The sequence below is a fragment of the Ziziphus jujuba genome, chromosome 7 (genome assembly GCF_031755915.1).
Source record: "Ziziphus jujuba cultivar Dongzao chromosome 7, ASM3175591v1".
NCBI classification, from domain to species: domain Eukaryota; kingdom Viridiplantae; phylum Streptophyta; class Magnoliopsida; order Rosales; family Rhamnaceae; genus Ziziphus; species Ziziphus jujuba.
Window position 1 is genome coordinate 2,105,979 of NC_083385.1, and position 19,095 is coordinate 2,125,073.

Consider the following 19,095-nt stretch of genomic DNA (forward strand, 5'->3'; position numbering starts at 1 on the left):
ATTTGTTTTTGAGTTGGACACATACTTTTTTTTCAACAGCTATGTCATGAGTCAGCATTTAAAGCAATCTTTCATCGTCATTCCAAACTAAACTACCTCAGAAACCAAATATCTCGCCAACAGCAACTACGATGGAAATGGGTTTTTGTTACAATCTTCTATCCCTGATCGTCACTCGTCCGTACCTCATAGTCATTGCCATTCCAAACCAAATCTAAGAAAGCCTGGTGTTCTCTGTCATGATTTGTATTCTTTGTATTTTATGGGAATGGCGAATCTCGATCTAAATTATCCATTTCACGCCCATGGAATACACTAAATGAAATGGTTAAATTTATTATTACAGTATTGAAAGATGAAACAATTGTATCTGATTGCCTTTTGTTTTATTCTCCCATTTTCCTTCCCAAAAAATAAAAATTACAGAGTCAACAATCATAATGTGACACCTCGTGATACAAGCTTCCAACACGTGAATCAAAGCAATTAGTTCACGTTAGCTTGCCCAGCATGTTTAGCAACAAGTTGACATAGAGCAATTACAGGTAACTAAGAGCTAGACGTTTTTCGCTAACTGCTACTCAATTTGATTTTTTTAGTTAGGTGAAAGTCTTATAATACATTGGGTTTCTAGTTTTTGATTTTTTATTTTTTCTACCTAATTGTGTAACTTATTTGAAATGTTAATGTTGACTACTAATGTTTAGAATTTATTAAACATCTGAAAATTTTCTGTATTCGTTTTTTAATTTTTTTTTTTTTCCCTTCAAGTTTATAGCTATCCATCACTAACAAGCCATAATTATCAACGACAAAAATTTATAATAAACAAATTATACATAATTATATTGAAAAAATAAAAAAACAAAAAATCAACAAGTTACTAGAAGTACCTTATTTATATGATTATATCACTGATATAGCATCTAAGGATGATTAACAAGAAAGTTTCATGTGCTTAGACAATTGATATAGACGTGAAGATTTGAATATGTCACCTGAACCCTGCCACGTGTACAACTAATAAGGCAAGGGTGAATTTATCACTCTTAATAGAACAAAGCCAGTCTTTGTAATTGTTACAGTTTTTGATGTGTTTTTTAGCAGAACAGGTGGTCGTTGCGGCATTAAAATAACATGAATGTAGAAGAGGTAATATATCTCATTTTCACATTTTGTGATCTTTCTCCAAGGAGAATATTCAACGTCCTTTCCAAAATTAAATTTATTTTTACAAAATAAAATTAGATATTGCGTTTTTCTTTTTTCTTTTTTTTTTTTAAAGCTCGCATTCTTTTTTCATAACTTTTTTTTTTTTTTTTAGTTCGTTTTACATATATAAAATATATGTATATAGTTGGCCAAATATTACAAAAATACGGGTACTGATATCACGTTGTCGATGTCAAATTTGATACAAAAAGATTACTCTTTAGTTTGTTACCCTTCGTAGCAGAGGGACAGGACAAGCGAGCCTGACATTTTATTTGGCCTACCAAAAAGAAAAAATACAATTTTTTTTTTCCAGCATTTTTTTTTATTTATTTATTTTTTCCTGATAAATCACAGGAGCTTAGTTGCGAACGTTGTTATCATATTGGTCTTGTCGTTGTTTTGGTTGATGATGGACTAAGGCCGCAAGCTTCCAAATATCAGAATAAATACATTGCCTTGCCTTGTTGCCTACTTGACCCTACTACACTTCAACACAAGCCAGAGAGACCTGAAAGTTGAGCGACTGTAAATCATGGTGTCTTTTGCTTCCAACGGTAACTTTCAGAACCAAACGATGACGACGGCAAAGAAGAAGCCGATAATTCGCATGCCTAATCTTATGTTAATGGTGGTAGTGGTGGTGCTTCTTTCACTTTATATGCTTCCGATCTGTGTTTTCGCTGCCAAACGGCAAGAGCAGCAACAAAGGAAGCTGAGGTTCGGGTCGAGTGGGGAGTTTAAGATACTTCAAGTGGCAGATATGCACTATGGCAACGGCAAGCCAACTCCTTGTTTGGATGTCCTCCCCAAACAGTTCGCGAGTTGCTCCGACCTCAATACCTCTGCTTTTATTCACCGCATGATCCTAGCCGAGAAGCCCAATCTCATCGTTTTCACCGGTACTGTCTTTTAACTCTTTCTTACTTTTTTTTTTTTTTCCTAACTCAACCCTCTTTTTCTTCTTGATCCGTTTTCTACTTCCCAATTTCCATATGAGGATAATCTTGAAGCCCATTTGATTTTTCTGCCCGACTTAAAAAACTGAAAGCAATCGGTTTTTTTAATTTTTTACTCTGTTTTCAACAGGAGATAACATCTTTGGATTCGATGCCACTGATGCTGCTAAATCTTTGAATGCCGCATTTGCCCCTGCAATCTCCTCCAACATCCCATGGGCTGCTGTTTTGGGGAACCACGACCAGGAATCGACACTCTCCAGAGGAGGAGTAATGAAGCATATAGTTGGGTTGAAGAACACCCTTTCTCAAGTTAATCCTTCGGATACAAAAATTATTGATGGTTTTGGGAACTATAATCTCGAGGTCGGTGGGGTTAAGGGTTCTAGTTTTGAGAATAAATCGGTTCTCAATCTCTATTTTCTTGATAGTGGAGATTACTCTACTGTTCCTTCCATTCCTGGCTATGGTTGGATCAAACCCTCTCAGCAATTTTGGTTCCAACTTACTTCTGCCAAGCTTCAGGTACTTTGCTTCACTGTTTTATTTACTTCCCATCAATTGAAGTGATTTCTTTTTAAGAGTTCAAGACTTTCGCTTTTACCTTTCAGAGAGAATACAAGAACAAGCCGCATCCTCAGAAAGAATCTGCACCGGGGCTTGCATATTTTCACATCCCATTGCCTGAATTTGCTAGTTTTGACTCATCAAACTTCACAGGTGTTAGGCAGGAAGGCATAAGTTCTGCTTCTGTGAACTCTGGCTTCTTCACAACCATGGTTGAAGCTGGGGATGTAAAGGCAGTTTTCACCGGCCATGATCATCTTAATGACTTCTGTGGTGAGCTAACTGGTATAAAACTCTGTTATGCTGGCGGATTTGGATACCATGCTTATGGAAAGGCTGGATGGTCAAGGAGAGCAAGGGTTGTGGTAGCATCCTTGGAGAAAACGGAAAAGGGTGGTTGGGGGACAATTAAGTCGATCAAATCATGGAAACGCCTTGATGATCATCACCTCACTGCTATCGATGGTCAGGTCCTGTGGAGCAAGAGCTCTTCTGGTAAGGTTCAGTGCTGTCCTACAGACAGTCTTTCCTGTTCTTAGCTTATCCTAGAAATTTGAGATTTTCATCCATTAGGAGATGGCGTCTACCAATAGGCTGTTTGTTTGCAATTCTCTTCATGATAATGCCATATCATATTCATACCCATATCTCCCTTGGCCTCAATGCCATGGTCAAAAGCAACCTGTTTGTATAAGCCTATCAGTGGATGCTCCACATCCAGGCGTTGAGTCTGCACATCAACTTGAATACTGTCTTCGTCCGAATTTCCTCCCCAGGCCCCATCTGTCCTGTCCAATGGTTAACGTGACAACCAGATGTGAAATTACCTACTTCATATTGTGCTAATGAAGTGTGTCAAATTTTGTGTCAGTATAAAACATCCTTGGTGTTTTCCATGTCTTGTATGTTAATAGGCATTCTTCTTTTCCAATTTCTGTCACCTATTTCCTCTGATTTGTTTGCTTTGGTCTTCATTGAACAGGTAACAGAAGAAAGAAACAAACAACTGGTGCCTGAGTAATGAGATATAGATATGCATCAAGTTGGTGCTATAAGGTAGATTTTAAGTTCGATGCGGATGTTATCATGTATTTTCGTCCAATAAAACTTGTCCGATAAGTCTATGAGATATAAATATCTCAAATCTTGATGAATAGTATACAGCGCAGCTTAGCAGAGAATTGAGTGGAAATTATATTATGGAGAATTCTAGAGAATATAATTAAAGAATCAAATGTAATGTTTACTGTTTTGCCAATGAGCATATTGATATAAGAATATTAGTCTTCATTTTTTTCCCTTGCTGATGTATTTTATGGTCCGTCATTCATCAATATTAGAGGCTCGGCCATGAAACTGGCCGTACTGTCCGTAGATAAGGATTATTCTCTTGAAAGTTACAAATTGACAATCTACTTTCTGAAAGATGCTCAAAAGAGACATTTAATGAACTACACCTTTATGGTATCAAGGGTACAAGAATAGATACAAATGTCTACTAACCAAATGAATTATGGCTCGAATACTAGTTTCCACTACAAGGAAAAGACCACACATCTGCACACCCATGTCCTCAATCCATCAGTGACCTCTTTCACAATAGATGTTCCTCTTCCACATTCACCCCTATATAATCTTTGTTGTCCCTTTCCCAGATTGTCACACATGATGTTCGTGCATACCTTCTCCCATTGAGGAATATGCTGGTGCGCTATAATACTGGAGCATTTTACATTTACCAGATAAACACTTTTACAAGGAAGTAGATAAGGTGTTGTAAAATCTGTTTTTACTTGTAGTCACAACAATTCAACTATAACTTATGTTTTGACCAAAAAAGGAAAAAGAAAGTAGTATTAGGTTTTTATAACGCTTGAACCAACCTCACCAGAAGAATTTTCTAAGCAGAATCATCCTTGTTTGGCATCATGGATGCCTTTTGGTACCTGAGTTTATCAATCTCTTTCCCAAGAAAATCCAAAGGAGCGTACCTCATTTGCCTGAACTCGCCGCCCTCGAGAGAGTGAAAACTGCTGTGAGGAATGGTCAGTGGGATTCACTTGATTTGCCAACTGATCCATATATGGAGATGACGACCACTGATCAGTGTCAGCAGACGAATTCTCCTCATCTTTAACCCCATCAGCTGTTGATTCAGGATACCTTATCAAATTCATAATCTCACTCAAGTCACCTCTAGATTAGTTATCAACCATTATTGCACACACCATAGGTGGCCGGGCATGCATTAGTTGTTCTCTTATCATTGCTCTTTGCTTTTTACTCAATTACAACTCTTTTTATTTTATATTCACTATAATTAATTAATAACCATTGGGAATTCAAGCTTGCAATAGCATCTTGGCGATTATTGTTTATTTTTCTACTGGCCCCTTCTTCAATCATGCAAGAAAGTTTTATGTTTTTTTATGTGGATTTTTAGACCGTTTTAAGGGGCAACATATTTGGAGATAACCAAAAAAAAAAAAAGAAAAAAAAAAGTGACCAAATGATGAGGATCTTTAATGGAGTGGATTAACGAGCTCTGCGATGGAATTTGACAAGATAGTTGGTGGTGAGGCAATGAATTGATTATTATATTCGGAGATGATCTTTAGGACATGACCCACAAAGCAGAAAGCGAATTATTCATGCTGATTTTTTTAGTTTTAATTCCACATAGGACGTACATGGTTTGCGCCGCTGCTCATGTAGGAAATTTTTTCCCGAACAAAAAGCAGAGCCACCTAGGCCTCTTAGCAAGTATAAAAAGCGAGTCCCCCATAGGGTGTTTTGATGTGTACCTCTTCCTATCGAGTTTGATAGTTAACAACGACCAAGACCGGGTCTTTTCTTTTGAAGAAACGCCATGGGGAATGGTCCTCGCAATTTGAAGAATGCAGTTATAGCTCTACTAGCTCCTCTTCCTTCCATTATCTTCTACATCTCGTTCCTTAACCACTTTCACCCTGTTAGTACCTCAGGAAATGTTGGAGATCAGTCTGTTTCTCTCTCTACCCTCTGGACATGGCGCTATCAGCATCCTCTTCTGTTAGCTAATGTTCTCTTCTTCCTCAATGTTAATGTCCTCTTCTGGATCATCAGCCACATCCAATCCAGTCACTGGGTTCGTTAATTAATTCCCAAAAGTCTTTTTTTTTTTTTTTTTTTTTGGTTTTAAGTTCTAATTCTTCTTTCACGTTTGATTAGTTTAACTTTATTTGTTTCTTTCGTTTTTTAAAATTTTTTTTTTTGTTTTTTTAATAACGGAGCAGATGATCGACTAGTATTGGACGTTGATACCGGTGATGCTTGTCAATTACTATGCCACTCACCCTTTGGCTCGGTATAACGGGTGGAGATCCAAGATCGCTATTTTGTTGACTTGGGTTTGGAGTCTAAGGCTTAGCCATAATTATTTCCGGCGAGAAAAGTAGCAATGGGGAGCCAGGGAGGACTGGCGGTTCACGGATATGAGGCTTCAGTATGGCAAGCACTGGTGGTGGGTTTCCTTCTTTGCCGTCTATGTCTCTCAACAGGTACGTGACGTGTTTTTCTTATTTCATGTGGTATATCAAAAGGTTGGAAAGTTTATCAAGCCGAATAAGAACTCTGGACAACTGTTTGATGAAATGCCGTACTAGGAATAAGAACCTCTGCCTTCGGGTTTTTTTTTTTTAATTTTTATTTATTTTTTTTTTTTATCGTCTGCAGGTACTCCTGATTGGTATATGCCTTCCATTTTATGTGATCCACTCAGTGGATGAGCCACTGGGATTTTGTTGCCATCATTGTTTGCACAAGTGGAATCGTGGAAGCGTCCTTTGCTGATACACAACTGCATGACTTCGTGAGTGGAAGCGAGAAACTGAAAGAGCTAGGGAAGCCATTGGTGGCCAATCTTGATGAGGGCCTGTGGCATTATTCCCGGCATCCCAATTACTTTGAGGAGCAACTGGGTGGTGGGGCCCAGTTATATTTGCATGGAATTTGGGACACGCATGGACCTTTATTGGCTCTTTAATCAATACTATGTGTTTAGCTTATGTGACTAAGCTTGTAGAAGACCGGATGCTGAAACAAGATTACAGAGCAGAAGCATAAAGGCTTTATCAGAAGACAACATTAGTTTGGATTCCTTGGTTCAAGTCGTCCCCAGATGGGGAAAGGATAAGAAACCTTAGTTCCAATATTTCTCTGCAGCCTATATAGTTGGTAGGCGGTTTTATTTGTATTTCAAATTTTCCTGTGTTTCCTTGTTCTCTAGCACTTGTAATGAACTCTATTTTTTTGGTTTTTGTTTTTGTTTTTGTTTTTTTTTTTTTTTTGGTGAATCACTTGTGATGAACTCTGTTTGTTTATTTGAAAAGAAAGTATCAAATCATTGTATGAAATTGTATAGAAGTTTTCTGATTTGTAAGTTGTTGCTTTTTTTTACCCCCTAAAAATTATGTTTCTTTTCTTCATCTAATTGTTTGAAATATGTTTTAATTCAAATATTTATTAGTGGTAATTAATTTGTCAGACATCTCAATTGATTATAAAGTTATGAAAAATAAATAAATCAATAAAATTGAACATAATTTCAAATTATGTTATTTTAAAAAAATTGTGTTAGGGTTGTTATCATAAAACCAAAAAAAAAAAAAGAAAAAAAAAAAGAAAAAGAAAAATGTTAGGATTGAAATGCCTAAAAAACACCATCCCCAAAGTTAGAACTTTCTAACTGAACAGTTAAAAAGAGATTGAGAGGGAGAGATGAAGACAATGGAGAAAAGAAAGGGAAGAAAAGAGAAAAAGGAACGTTGATATTTCTTCAACTGCTTACTTCTTTTTATTTCTTTTTTTTAGATAAACTCCATGAAGAAATCTTCTCGTCCCCTTTCCAAACCAAAATACCCTCAGAAACCTAGCTCTCTCTAGGTATGGAGGATCTGGTCTTTGCTCTATGGGAATCGAGGAAGTAACTCAGGTTTCTGCACATCATCGGAAAAAAATCTTTATACGTAACTTTACATGGATTATGTGTCGTGTTGGCACAGAAAATTATCAAACCACAAATCGAAGGCCACGTAGATCACTAAGTATCCCAGTCACTACCAAAACTATAAATAAATTATAAGATACCATAGATTGAGTAGATCTGAAAAAAGAGAAATGAAAGGCTGACTAAGGGGTAACGTTTAGTCATGCTCACGTAAATGACAAACAGGGCAAATATCATGCAGGAGTTCTAATGGTCCACTCCATGGAAAATTATAAAAGTAATGCTCTTCTTGGGACGATCAGGAAGACCGGAGAAAAAAAAAAACAAAGGCACGCTCCACGGGAAAAGACTAAAGAAGAGGACATATCATACTAGGGGGGAAGACCCAAAAAAAAAGAAGCATTGAACAAAGGGGAAAAGAAAAAAGCATTGAACAAAGGGGAAGAGAAAAATGTGGAACCGACCAGCCTGGACTAAAAGGGGAAGAAAGGAAAAAGAAGGTCAATTTTTCAATGTGAACATTTTTTTTTATATATAAAATATTTCAATGTTTACATGGTGTAATAAGCTATTCATTGTCAGACATTTTATAATTTTTTTTCTCAAAGGTACGTACCTTGAGTTTATATTTAGAAAAAATGATTCCCTCCAGACAGGACATGACAGAAAGAGACTCCTTACACTTCTTTTAGGAGGAGTTCCGTGTTGTTTAGTTAGATGGAAGGGAAACAGAAGAGAAGGGTAGGTGGAATTGGTGCAGGTAGACTTAAAACCAAGACTTTTTAAGTCCGTGTAAGGAAGAAGAGAAGAAAATGAATAAAGGAGGAGTAATCATTGTACTTGATGGTTGTGTGTTTTCACGTAGATGACAAACAGGGCAAATATCATGCAGGAGTTCTAATGGTCCACTACATGGAAAATTATAATACTCTTCTAGATGGACGACCAGGAAGACCGAAAAAAAAAAAAGGAAGAAAGAGAAAAGAAACAAAGGCAGGCTCCACCGGCAAAGACTAGAAAAGAGGACGTATCATACAAGGGAAGAAGACCGAAGAAAAAGAAGCATCGAACAAAGAGGAAGTGGAAAAAGTGGCACCGAGCTGCCTCGTCTAAACGGGGAAGATGGGAAAAAGAAGGTCAATTTTTCAATGTTAACATTTGTTTTTAATATAAAATATTTCAATGTTAGTACGGTATAATAAACTATTTATTATCGAAAATTTTATAAATTTTTTAAAGTGCACAATATATCATAAATTTATATTTTATTAAATTAATTATTCTATTTAAATTACATGTGATAATTAAAAATTAAATAAATAAGATGGTATAACTATCGCATATAATATTTTTCAATAATATAAATCAAAATTTTCATACTCATTATTATACTTGATTCTTTATTTTATTGTTCATATTGTCCTCCGCTTCCACTGTACATTTATTTTTGAGCTTTTTTTAATAAATTATTTGTTTTTGAGGTAGACACATAAATTTTTTTTTTTTCTCAACAGCTATTTCATGAGTCAGCATTTAAAGCAATCTTTCATCGTCATTCCAAACCAAACTACCTCATAAACCAAATATCTTGCTAACAGCAACTAAGATGGCAATGGGTTTTTGTTACCATCTTCTCTCCCCTGGTAGTCACTTGTCCCTAACTCATAGTCATTGCCATTCCAAATCAAACCTAAGAAGACCTGAGTGTTATCTGTCGTGATTTGTATTCTTTGCATTTTATAGGAATGGCGAATCTCGAATTAAATTATCCATTTCACGCCATGTAAATACACTAAATGAAATGGTTAAAATTATTATCACAGTATTGATAGATGAAACAATTGTATCTGATTGCCGTTTGTTTTATTCTCCCATTTTCCTTCCATAAAAATAAAAATTGTAGAGTCAACAATTATAAACACAATTTCTGTATTAGTTTTTTATTCTTTTTCTTCAAGTTTATAGCTATCCATCACTAACAAGCCATAATTATCAACGACTAAAATTTATAATAAACAAATTATACATAATTATATTGAAAAAACAAAAAAACAAAAAACCAACAAGTTACCAGAAGTACCTTATTTATATAATTTTATCATTGATATTGCACCTAACGATAATTAACAAGAATGTCTCATGTGCGTAGACAATTGACATAGACGTGAAGATTTGAATATGTCACCTGAACCCTGCCACTTGTACAACTAATAAGGCAAGGGCGAATTGATTACTCAGAACAGAACCAAGCCAGTCTTTTAATTGTTACAGTTTTTGATTTGTTTTTTTTTTTTTTTTGGCAGTGCAGGTAGTCGTTGTGGCATTAAAATAACATGAATGAAGAAGAGGTAATATATCTCATTTTCACCTGTAGTGATCTTTCTCCAAGGGGAACATTCAACGTCCTTTTCAAATTTAAATTTATTTTTGCAAAATAAAATTCACATATTGCGATTATTATTATTATTATTATTATTATTATTATTTAAGCTTGCATTAGTTTTTCAAAACTTAAGTAAATATATGTGTGTGTGTATATATATAGATATTCTATAGTGTGAGTCATTAACATGCAAATACGTATCAAAGTCAACGTCTATTTTACTGTACATATACACAATAAAGCATATATATTTTTTTAAAAAAGTATCGATTTTTAATGCAGTTTACATACAAACAGTCCGTAAAATTATTTTATCGCTATATATATATAGATTCTATGGTCAGGTTTGATCTGACCAAAATGGTGCGGTCCAAAAATATGAAAAAAATGACCAGCCACTAGATATTAACTTATTCAATGAACGGCTCAGATACTTTCTTGTCACATGTGAGAAAATTGCAACTTTAAAAAAATTTCCTTCAACCTTTCCGCTTCAAAATATCATTTTCTTTCCCTCTTGCACCATTGTTTCACACAAACTTTACCATTTCAAAATTTCCAAATAAAATCCACCATCTCTCACCGTTTCAAAATTTCCAAATAGAATCCACCATCTCCGTCGTTCCAACCTCAGATATCCTTCTATTGCTTCCACTGCCAGGGTCTTCTCCTCAACAATTCAAAATCCATTTAGAGCTTGGGTTAAAGGTTAGTATTTTTGAGCCATTGGCTTTTTTTTTTTTTTTTTTTTGAGAGCCTTTGGTTTTTTTTTTTTTTTAAGTGTGAACAAAAAACCAAAAAAAATAAAATAAAATGACATCTATAACCTGCAAAATGCCATCGGCTTATGTACCAAACAAGTGGGCATTTTCCTTCAGATTAAAAGCTGCTTTTTCTCGGTGGTCCAGAGTAGTCTCGACGTGGCCGAGAGAGAAGTCCCGGTGGTGACTGCATCGCTGTCCAGAGTAGAAAGGGCTTCTATGACCTTGATAATTGAGTCTCGTATCGCTGGGTTCTTTTGAGTCTTAGGGCCCCGATCTTGATCGAATATGACGTTGAGGAGTTTCTACTTGGAGAATTTTGATTAAGTTGTGAGGGACGAGCAGGCAATCATAAAGGAGTTAGAGTGGTGGGGTTTCAGAGAATAAGAATTGAAATGGTGGTGTTGTGGGTTGAATTGAATATTGGAAAGAAGGAGATTTGAGGATGTAGAGTTCTGGAAATTTTCTTTTCATAATTCCTTTGTAATTTTTTTTATATTTTTACAAATATCATTCAAAATAATAAAATTCAAACTTAACAAAAAAATTGAAGACAAATTGAAAATTATAAAATTGAAAAGATAAAAAAAAAATTGGGGGACCAATGCTAACGCTATTATATATCAGTAGCGTTGGCTTTGGTCCTCAATTTTTAAATTTGTTTTACTTATTTTTTAATTCTTTTATAATTTTTTTATATTTTTGCAAGTATCATTCAAAATAATAAAATTCAAACTTAACAAAAAAAATTGAGGACCAATTAAAAATTATAAAATTATAAAGATAATAAAAAAAAAATTGGAAGACCAAAGCCAACACTATTACATCCCAGAAGCGTTGGCTTTGGTCCCCCAATTTTTAAAATTTTTTTATTATTTTTTTATTTTTAATTCGTGGGTAATTTTTTTTATATTTTTGCAAGTATCATTCAAAATAATAAAATTCAAATATAACACAAAAAAAAAGAGGACCAACTGAAACTGAAAAGATAATTAAAAAAAAATTTGAGGACCAAAGCCAACGCTATTACATCCCAACAATGTTAGCTTTGGTCCTCCAATTTTTTAAAATTTATTATTATTATTATTATTTTTTTTAATTCCTTTATAATTCTTTTATATTTTTGCAAGTATCATTCAAAATAATAAAATTCAAATTTTACAAAAAAAATTGAGGACTAATTGAAAATTACAAAATTGAAAAGATAACAAAAAAATGTTGGGGGAAAAATTAAAAGCATTGGCTTTGGTACCCCAACTTTTTAAAATTTTTTATTATTTTTTAATTCCTTTATAATTTTTTTTTATATTTTACAAGTATCATTCAAAATAATAAAATTCAAACTTTACAAAAAAATTGAGGACCAATTGAAAATTATAAAATTAAAAAGATAACAAAAAATGTTAGGGGAAAATTTAAAAGCATTGGCTTCGGTACCCCAATTTTTTAAAATTTTTTATTATTTTTTTAATTTCTTTATAATTTTTTTTTATATTTTTATAAGTATCATTCAAAATAATAAAATTCAAACTTAACAAAAAAAAATTGAGGATCAATTAATTATTACAAAATTAAAAAGATATTTAAAAAAAATTGGGGGACCAAAGCCAACGCGCCCCCAATTTTTTTAAATTTTTTATTATTATTATTTTTTAATTTTTTTGTAATTTTTTTTATATTTTTGCAAGTATCATGTAAAATAATAAAATTTAAACTTAATAACAAAAATTGAGGACCAATTGATAATTAGAAATTAAAAAGACAATAAAAAAAATTAGGGGACCAAAACCAACGCTAGTACATCCTCGCAGCGTTAGGTTTGGTCCCCCAATTTTTTAAAATTTTTTATATTTTTAATTTCTTTACAATTTTTTTATATTTTTGCAAGTATCATTCAAAATAATAAAATTCAAACTTAACAAAAAAATTTAAGGACCAATTCAAAATTACAAAATTGAAAAAATAACAAAAATAAAATTGGAGGCCCAAAGCCAATGCTTTTACATCCTAAAAGCCTTGGCCTTGGTCCTCCAATTTTTTATTATTTTTTTTAATTTCTTTGATGAAAATATGATAATGAAAAAAAAAAAAAGAGTTTGTGTTTAAAATTGGACAAAAAAAAGAGGAAAAAAACTTTTCATGAAAATATGATAATGAACAAAAAAAAGAGGGTTTGTCTTCAAAATTGGACTAAAAAAAAGTGAAATTTTTTTTTTGATGAAAATATGATAATGAACAACAAAAAAGAGGGTTTGTGTTTAAAATTGGACTAGAAAAGAAGAAAAAAAGGGAAAAAAAATTGTAACAAAAGGAGGCGAAGCCGACTCTATTTTCTTAACAAGTGTCGGCTTTGTACAGGCTTTAGCAACGATATTTTAAAATAGCGTCGCTAAAAATCAAATATATAAATTTATATACTAGGTTTTTAGCGACGTTATTTTTAGCGTACTAAAACCTGTACAAAGCCGACGCTTATTAAGAAAATAACGTCGACTTTGCTCTCTTTTGTGACAATTTTTTTTTTCCTTTCCCTTTTTTCTTCTTTTCTACTTCAATTTTAAACACAAACCCTCTTTTTTTTTTTTTTTTTTTCACGATCATATTTTCATCAAAAAAATTTTCCTCTTTTTTTTGTCCAATTTTAAAGAGAAGCTTTCTTTTTTTTTTTTTACCCTCCTTTTTTTTTGTTCATTATCATATTTTCATCGAAAGTTTTTTCCTCTTTTTTTTGGTCTAATTTTCATCAAAAAGAATTAAAAAAGGAAATAAAAGAGAAAATAATAAAAAAAATTTAAAAATTGGAGGACAAAAGTCAAGGCTTTGAGGATGTAAAAGCATTGGCTTTGGTTCCCTAATTTTGTTTTTGTTATTTTTTCAATTTTATAATTTTCAATTGATCCTCAATTTTTTTTTTGTTAAGTTTGAATTTTATTATTTTGAATGATACTTGTAAAAATATAAAAAAATTACAAAGGAATTAAAAAAATAAAAAATAAAATAATAAAAAAATTTAAAAATTGGGGATCAAAGCCAACGCTACTGGGATGTAATAGCGTTAGCTTTGGTCCTTCAATTTTTTTTTTATTATCTTTTCAATTTTGTAATTTTGAACTGATCCTCAATTTTTTTTGTTAAGTTTAAATTTTATTATTTTGAATGATATTTGACAAATATAAAAAAAATTACAAAGGAATTAAAAAAATAAAAATAAAAAAGAAAATAGTAAAAAATTGGGAGACCAAAGCCAACGCTGGTGGGATGTAATAGTGTTAGCTTTGTTCCCCCAACTTTTTTTATAATCTTTTCAATTTTATAATTTTCAATTGGTCTTCAATTTTTTTTTGGTTAAGTTTGAATTTTATTATTTTGAGTGAGACTTGCAATAATATAAAAAAAATTATAAAAGAATTAAAAAAAGAAAATAATAAAAAAAATTTTAAAAATTGAGAGACCAAAGCCAATGCTGCTGGAATGTAATAGCGTTGGCTTTGGTCCCCCAAATTTTTTTTTATTATCTTTTCAATTTAGTAATTTTCAATTAGTCCTCATTTTTTTTTATTAAATTTGAATTTAATTATTTTGAATGATACTTGCAAAAATATAAAAAAATTACAAAGGATTTAAAAATTTTTTTTTTTTCAGAACTCTACATCCTCAAACCTCTTTCTTTCCAATATTCAATTCAACCCACATCACCACCATTTCAATTCTTGCTCTCTGAAACCCCACCACTCTAACTCCTCTATGATCGCCTACTCATCCCTCACAGCTCAATCGAAACTTTCCAAGTAGGAACTCCTCAGCCTCATATCCGATCAAGATTAGAGTTTCAAGATTCAAAAGAACCCAACCAAACAAGACTCAATTATCAAGGCTGTAAGCACCTCAATTATCAAGGCTGTAAGCACCCTTTCTGCTATGGGCAGTGATACAATCACCATCGGGACTTCACTCTCGGCCATGTCAAAACTACTCTGGACCACCAAGAAAGAGCAGCCCTTAATCTGGAGGAAAATGCCCACTTGTTTGGTACCTAAGCCAGTGATGTTTTGCAGGTCATTGATGCTATTGTTTTTTTTTTTTTTTTGGTTTTTTGTTCACACTTAAAAAACAAAAAAAAAGGCTCCAAAAAAAAAAAAAAACAATGGCTCACAAATACCAACCTTTAACCCAAGCTCTAAATAGATTATGGATTGTCAAGCAGAAGACCCGGGCTGATATCTGGGGCTGGAACGGTAGATTTTATTTGGGAATTTTGAAACGGTGAGAGATGGAGAATTTTATTTGAGAATTTTGAAACAGTGAGAGATGAAAGATTTTATTTGGAAATTTTAAAATGATAAAGTCTGTGTGAAACAGTGGTGATAGCGGAAAAGAAAATGATATTTTGAAGCGAGAAGGTTGAAGGAAATTTTTTTAAACTTGCAATCTTCTCACGTGTGACAGGAAAATATCTTAGTCGTTCACTGGATAAGTTGAAATCTAATGGCTGGTTATTTTTTCACGTTTTTGGACCGCACCATTTTCGTCAGGTCGGTCTTGACCATACAAGGACTTTATATATATATATATTGAGGGTGTCTAGTATGAGCACCGTCCGCATGGCTCCTGTGCGGTCCAAAAACGTGATCAAAATTGGAGCCCTTTGATTGTAACACCTGGCATCAATGGCCCAGCTTCAATTGTAACTCTCACGTGAGATCTTAGCCAAATTTCTCCTTCCCCTTCGCAGCTTCCTCTTCTATTTGCCTCTGCATTTCCCCTTCGCAGCTTCCTCTTCACGCGAATGTTGATTGCCCGTATAATTTGAGCCCCGATGAGCTTTGCACCAACATCTCCCTCTGCGATGCGCTTGTTGCTCGGAGCGAGAGGAAGGTGACCAGAGATCTGCTTGAGTCGTCTGGTCGAAGGTTGAAGGTGGTCGGGAGGGTCAATGTGGGGATTGATAATGTGGATCTGGCTGCGGCAACCAAGCATGGATGCTTGGTGGTGAACACTCCAACTGTAGTACCGTAGCGAAGTACATGATGCCCCGAGTTCGTAAACTAGTAGCACATCCGAATCAGAGTTACCTTTTAAAAGTTATGGACAAAATAAGTCGAGATCCAAACTGTTCAAAGGTGCCGAGAGTTGACTTTTTATGGTTGTACAATTTTGTTTTGAATTTTATATGGTTGTGAAATACTCGTTGATATGAGTTCATAGACTAGCGGCACGCTTAAATTGGACATCTGGTTAAAAAGTTATGGACATGTAAAGTTTTCCGAATACCATAATATTTTAATATATTTTGACTTAAGTGAACAATGTGTGCCATGTGTCATATTTTCAGCCAATCTCGTGAGTGACCAATGTCACCCACGGGTGGCTTTTATTCTAGCTAAAACGCGTGAGTCGGGGAGGAGAGAGAGAAAGAGAAAGCTAGAGAGAGAAACCAACCAGCCACCGCCTCTTAGCCATTTTCCTGCCATCCTTTCCATACATGCGCCACTCCACCTTGAAGCCCACCTGAAAACCGGCCGGCCAGCCAAAAATCATAGCCAACCGACCGCCGACGCTCCCGGATTGAGACTTTTTCCCGCGGCGGCATCGATTCCTTCAAACCCAAATTTCTCCCTATTCCGGCCACCGTTTGCCTCACAGCCAGTCCCGTTGAGTCACCCAGTCCCTGATCTACCTTCCCACCAAAAATCACGGCCAGTGGCCACCGGACGCACCGCCGGCGGTGACGGGTTCCAGTGACCACGGCGGCTCGTCGGGAAATCGACTTTCCGGCGAGTTTCTAGTTGCACCGCCCATCCTTTCTCACTAATTTCGACCCTCTGAACCCAAATTCGGTGTCCATTTTCCTCAATTCTTAATGGATTGTGAGAATCAAGAGTCTAAAATTCGAGAGCTTTCCGGCGAGATTCCGGCCACCTCGGGTCTGATCTCCAGGAAGTAAGACCAGATTCGTAATCCTCGTTACACAAGCTCTGATTTGGTATATTACTCGTAAATTTTGGTTGTTGTTTGTGTTCACTCCCCGGGTACCCATTTGGGAGTTACCCGATTAAAAGATTAAAATAATTAGTTTTGCGTATTGTGGATATTTTAGGTGCACGTGTGGGTAGTGGAGTTGATCCTGCAGAGGATCTCGATTGATACACGTGCTTGAGGTGAGTGACCCACCTTCAAAACTATTTTGGGTTGATAAATTCCATATATTTTATGTTGAATATGTGTTTGGAAATTATATTCATGTATTAATTATTTATAAATTATATTTGGGGACTTTGATGCCACAATTGAATAAAATTCTAGTATATTGTGCATTAAAATATAAATTGATTTTGGTAAATTATGGGAATTTTATTTATGAAATTGTGGATTTAAGTTTATTTAAATTGTGGTTGCAATAAATTTTGGAACTATTTATGTTTAATAAAAATGTATTTATCCATCAATGAATTGTGAGATCCAATTATATTTGAATTTTGAGGAATTGAAGTAATATTTATTTTTAATTCTTGTTACATTCATGGATGGATTGAAATTGATGGAAAGTATGCGATGGATTTGTGACAATGAATTATAAAGGAACTGTGAAAAAAAGTACGGGTTTAATTGAATGGAATAAACCCGGTGGAAGTTTTTTGGGATTTGAAACTATATGGATTTTAGAATTTTTATAATGCATCACACACGTATATGTGGATATGATTAATGCGCACATGGATATGATTAGAGCGCAGGTGGGTGTGAGTAGCACGCAGGTGATTTATGGGTTGTCCTATGGTTTCCATCGGACCGAGGGTCGGCAAGTTGATATCGGCCGCAGCCACCCCCCACCATGGCCAGGACGCCTGTTTGCAGCGGCGCGGTGGGACGCCACGCGACCTTATGCCAATTTCTCTCTTTAACCTCCTGTCTAGCGGTACCTCGGGACGCTGGGTACCGTTGGCGCTACTGGTATATAGTGTGTGCATCAAATGATTTTCACGACCTGATTTTTAATAAAATGTATTTAATAGTGTTTCATAAATTATTGAATCTAAAGATTACGCAATTTGTATAAAAATGCTTTTACGAAATTATTATCCGAATTGTTTTGGTATTTTAAAATCCATTCTAATATATTATATTTTCCTTCATTTTATTATATTCTTAACATTTATATCAAATGGGTGTTTTATTTTGATTAAATTATTCCTTTATTTAATTGTTCAATTAATTGAGTTATTCCAATTATTTGATTATTTTCTGAATTGTTTAAATATGATTATCATGGATATCTTTGTATTATCTGTCGATGATATGTTATTATTTTTTTAGGATTGTTACATGAGTCATTTTCATTTCTATTATTATTCTCATTCTAATTTTGGATTCTTAATTTGTTGTGTTTTATTTGTAAATTATTGGGTTAATTATTTTTTTGAATCTTGGGCATAAAACATCGGGTTTTATGAAAACGTTTTAAAAAGGGAACATTTCCAACTGAGTGACCGTAAGGGTTTTGAGAGAAAAATTATTTTCAACCATTATTACTAAACCATTAATGTATATTTATTTATTTAATAATTATTTATTCATTTGCTTATTACTAAATTACTTGATTATTAGTAGTTAGTAGACTGGATCCCTCACTGAGATGATTAGCATCTCATGTTTTCAAATTTTGTTCCCTTAGACTCAGGTGGTAGACATTGTTCGATCAGGACGAGCTCGACAGTTTGATCGTTCCCGGAACTTCGAGAAGTCTTCTTTCCTTCATTTCTTACTATATAATTTTCTTTATACTTTGTTGTATATCTTTCGTACTTAATTGTATCTTAATTGTGGTAAGTCCAACCCTTGGGGGAGGTTCTGCCGGATTTTCCATTGGAGGGTCCGGTAGGATTTCCCTGAGATCAGGACTTGTCTAGGTTTTCGGTGAGGAATCTTGGACGGGTCCTGACATAATGGCTCGACTGTAAAAACATCAAGGGCCGCCTATCAAAAAGAGATTGTGTTATCCCACTTTCCCTGATAACAAATTATTTTTGTATCGAAAGGCAAATACCTGTGCAACAATTCCAGAATCCAGTGCCTTCACAAGAGCATCTTCCTCAATAACTCCTCCATGTGCAACATTCACAATTCGAACCCCTTTCTTCATCTTGGCAAAAGTTTCCTCATTGAGAATCTTATTTGTAGAAGGAGTGAGAGGCATGTGCAAAGAGATAAAATCAGCTTTAGTATGGC

General features: G+C 34.2%; 2 protein-coding genes across 2 annotated transcripts; both read left to right on the forward strand.

Moving 5' to 3' along the window:
• Positions 1–1,614: 1,614 nt before the first annotated feature.
• On the forward strand, positions 1,615–4,037 carry LOC107423844 (probable inactive purple acid phosphatase 29). The gene is made up of 4 exons (XM_016033487.4): positions 1,615–2,114; positions 2,302–2,696; positions 2,783–3,233; positions 3,721–4,037. The coding sequence occupies exons 1-4, from the start codon at positions 1,748–1,750 to the stop codon at positions 3,753–3,755; spliced, it is 1,248 nt and encodes a 415-aa protein (XP_015888973.3). The 5' UTR covers positions 1,615–1,747; the 3' UTR covers positions 3,756–4,037.
• A 143-nt stretch (positions 4,038–4,180) lies between these two features.
• On the forward strand, positions 4,181–8,951 carry LOC107423845 (uncharacterized). Its single transcript, XM_060818945.1, is given in 5 exon segments — positions 4,181–5,865; positions 6,014–6,277; positions 6,453–6,508; positions 6,510–6,694; positions 6,697–8,951. Coding segments are annotated over 5 exon segments (1,017 nt in total). The 5' UTR covers positions 4,181–5,607; the 3' UTR covers positions 6,951–8,951.
• The last annotated feature ends 10,144 nt before the right edge of the window (positions 8,952–19,095 follow it).

Excerpts from the sequence above, each read along its gene's own strand:
- LOC107423844 (XM_016033487.4), top strand. The coding sequence starts at position 1,748 with ATGGTGTCTTTTGCTTCCAACGGTAACTTTCAGAACCAAACGATGACG. Across the intron at positions 2,115-2,301 it reads CAATCTCATCGTTTTCACCG|GAGATAACATCTTTGGATTC; the intron begins GTACTGTCTTTT and ends TGTTTTCAACAG. Across the intron at positions 2,697-2,782 it reads TTACTTCTGCCAAGCTTCAG|AGAGAATACAAGAACAAGCC; the intron begins GTACTTTGCTTC and ends TTTACCTTTCAG.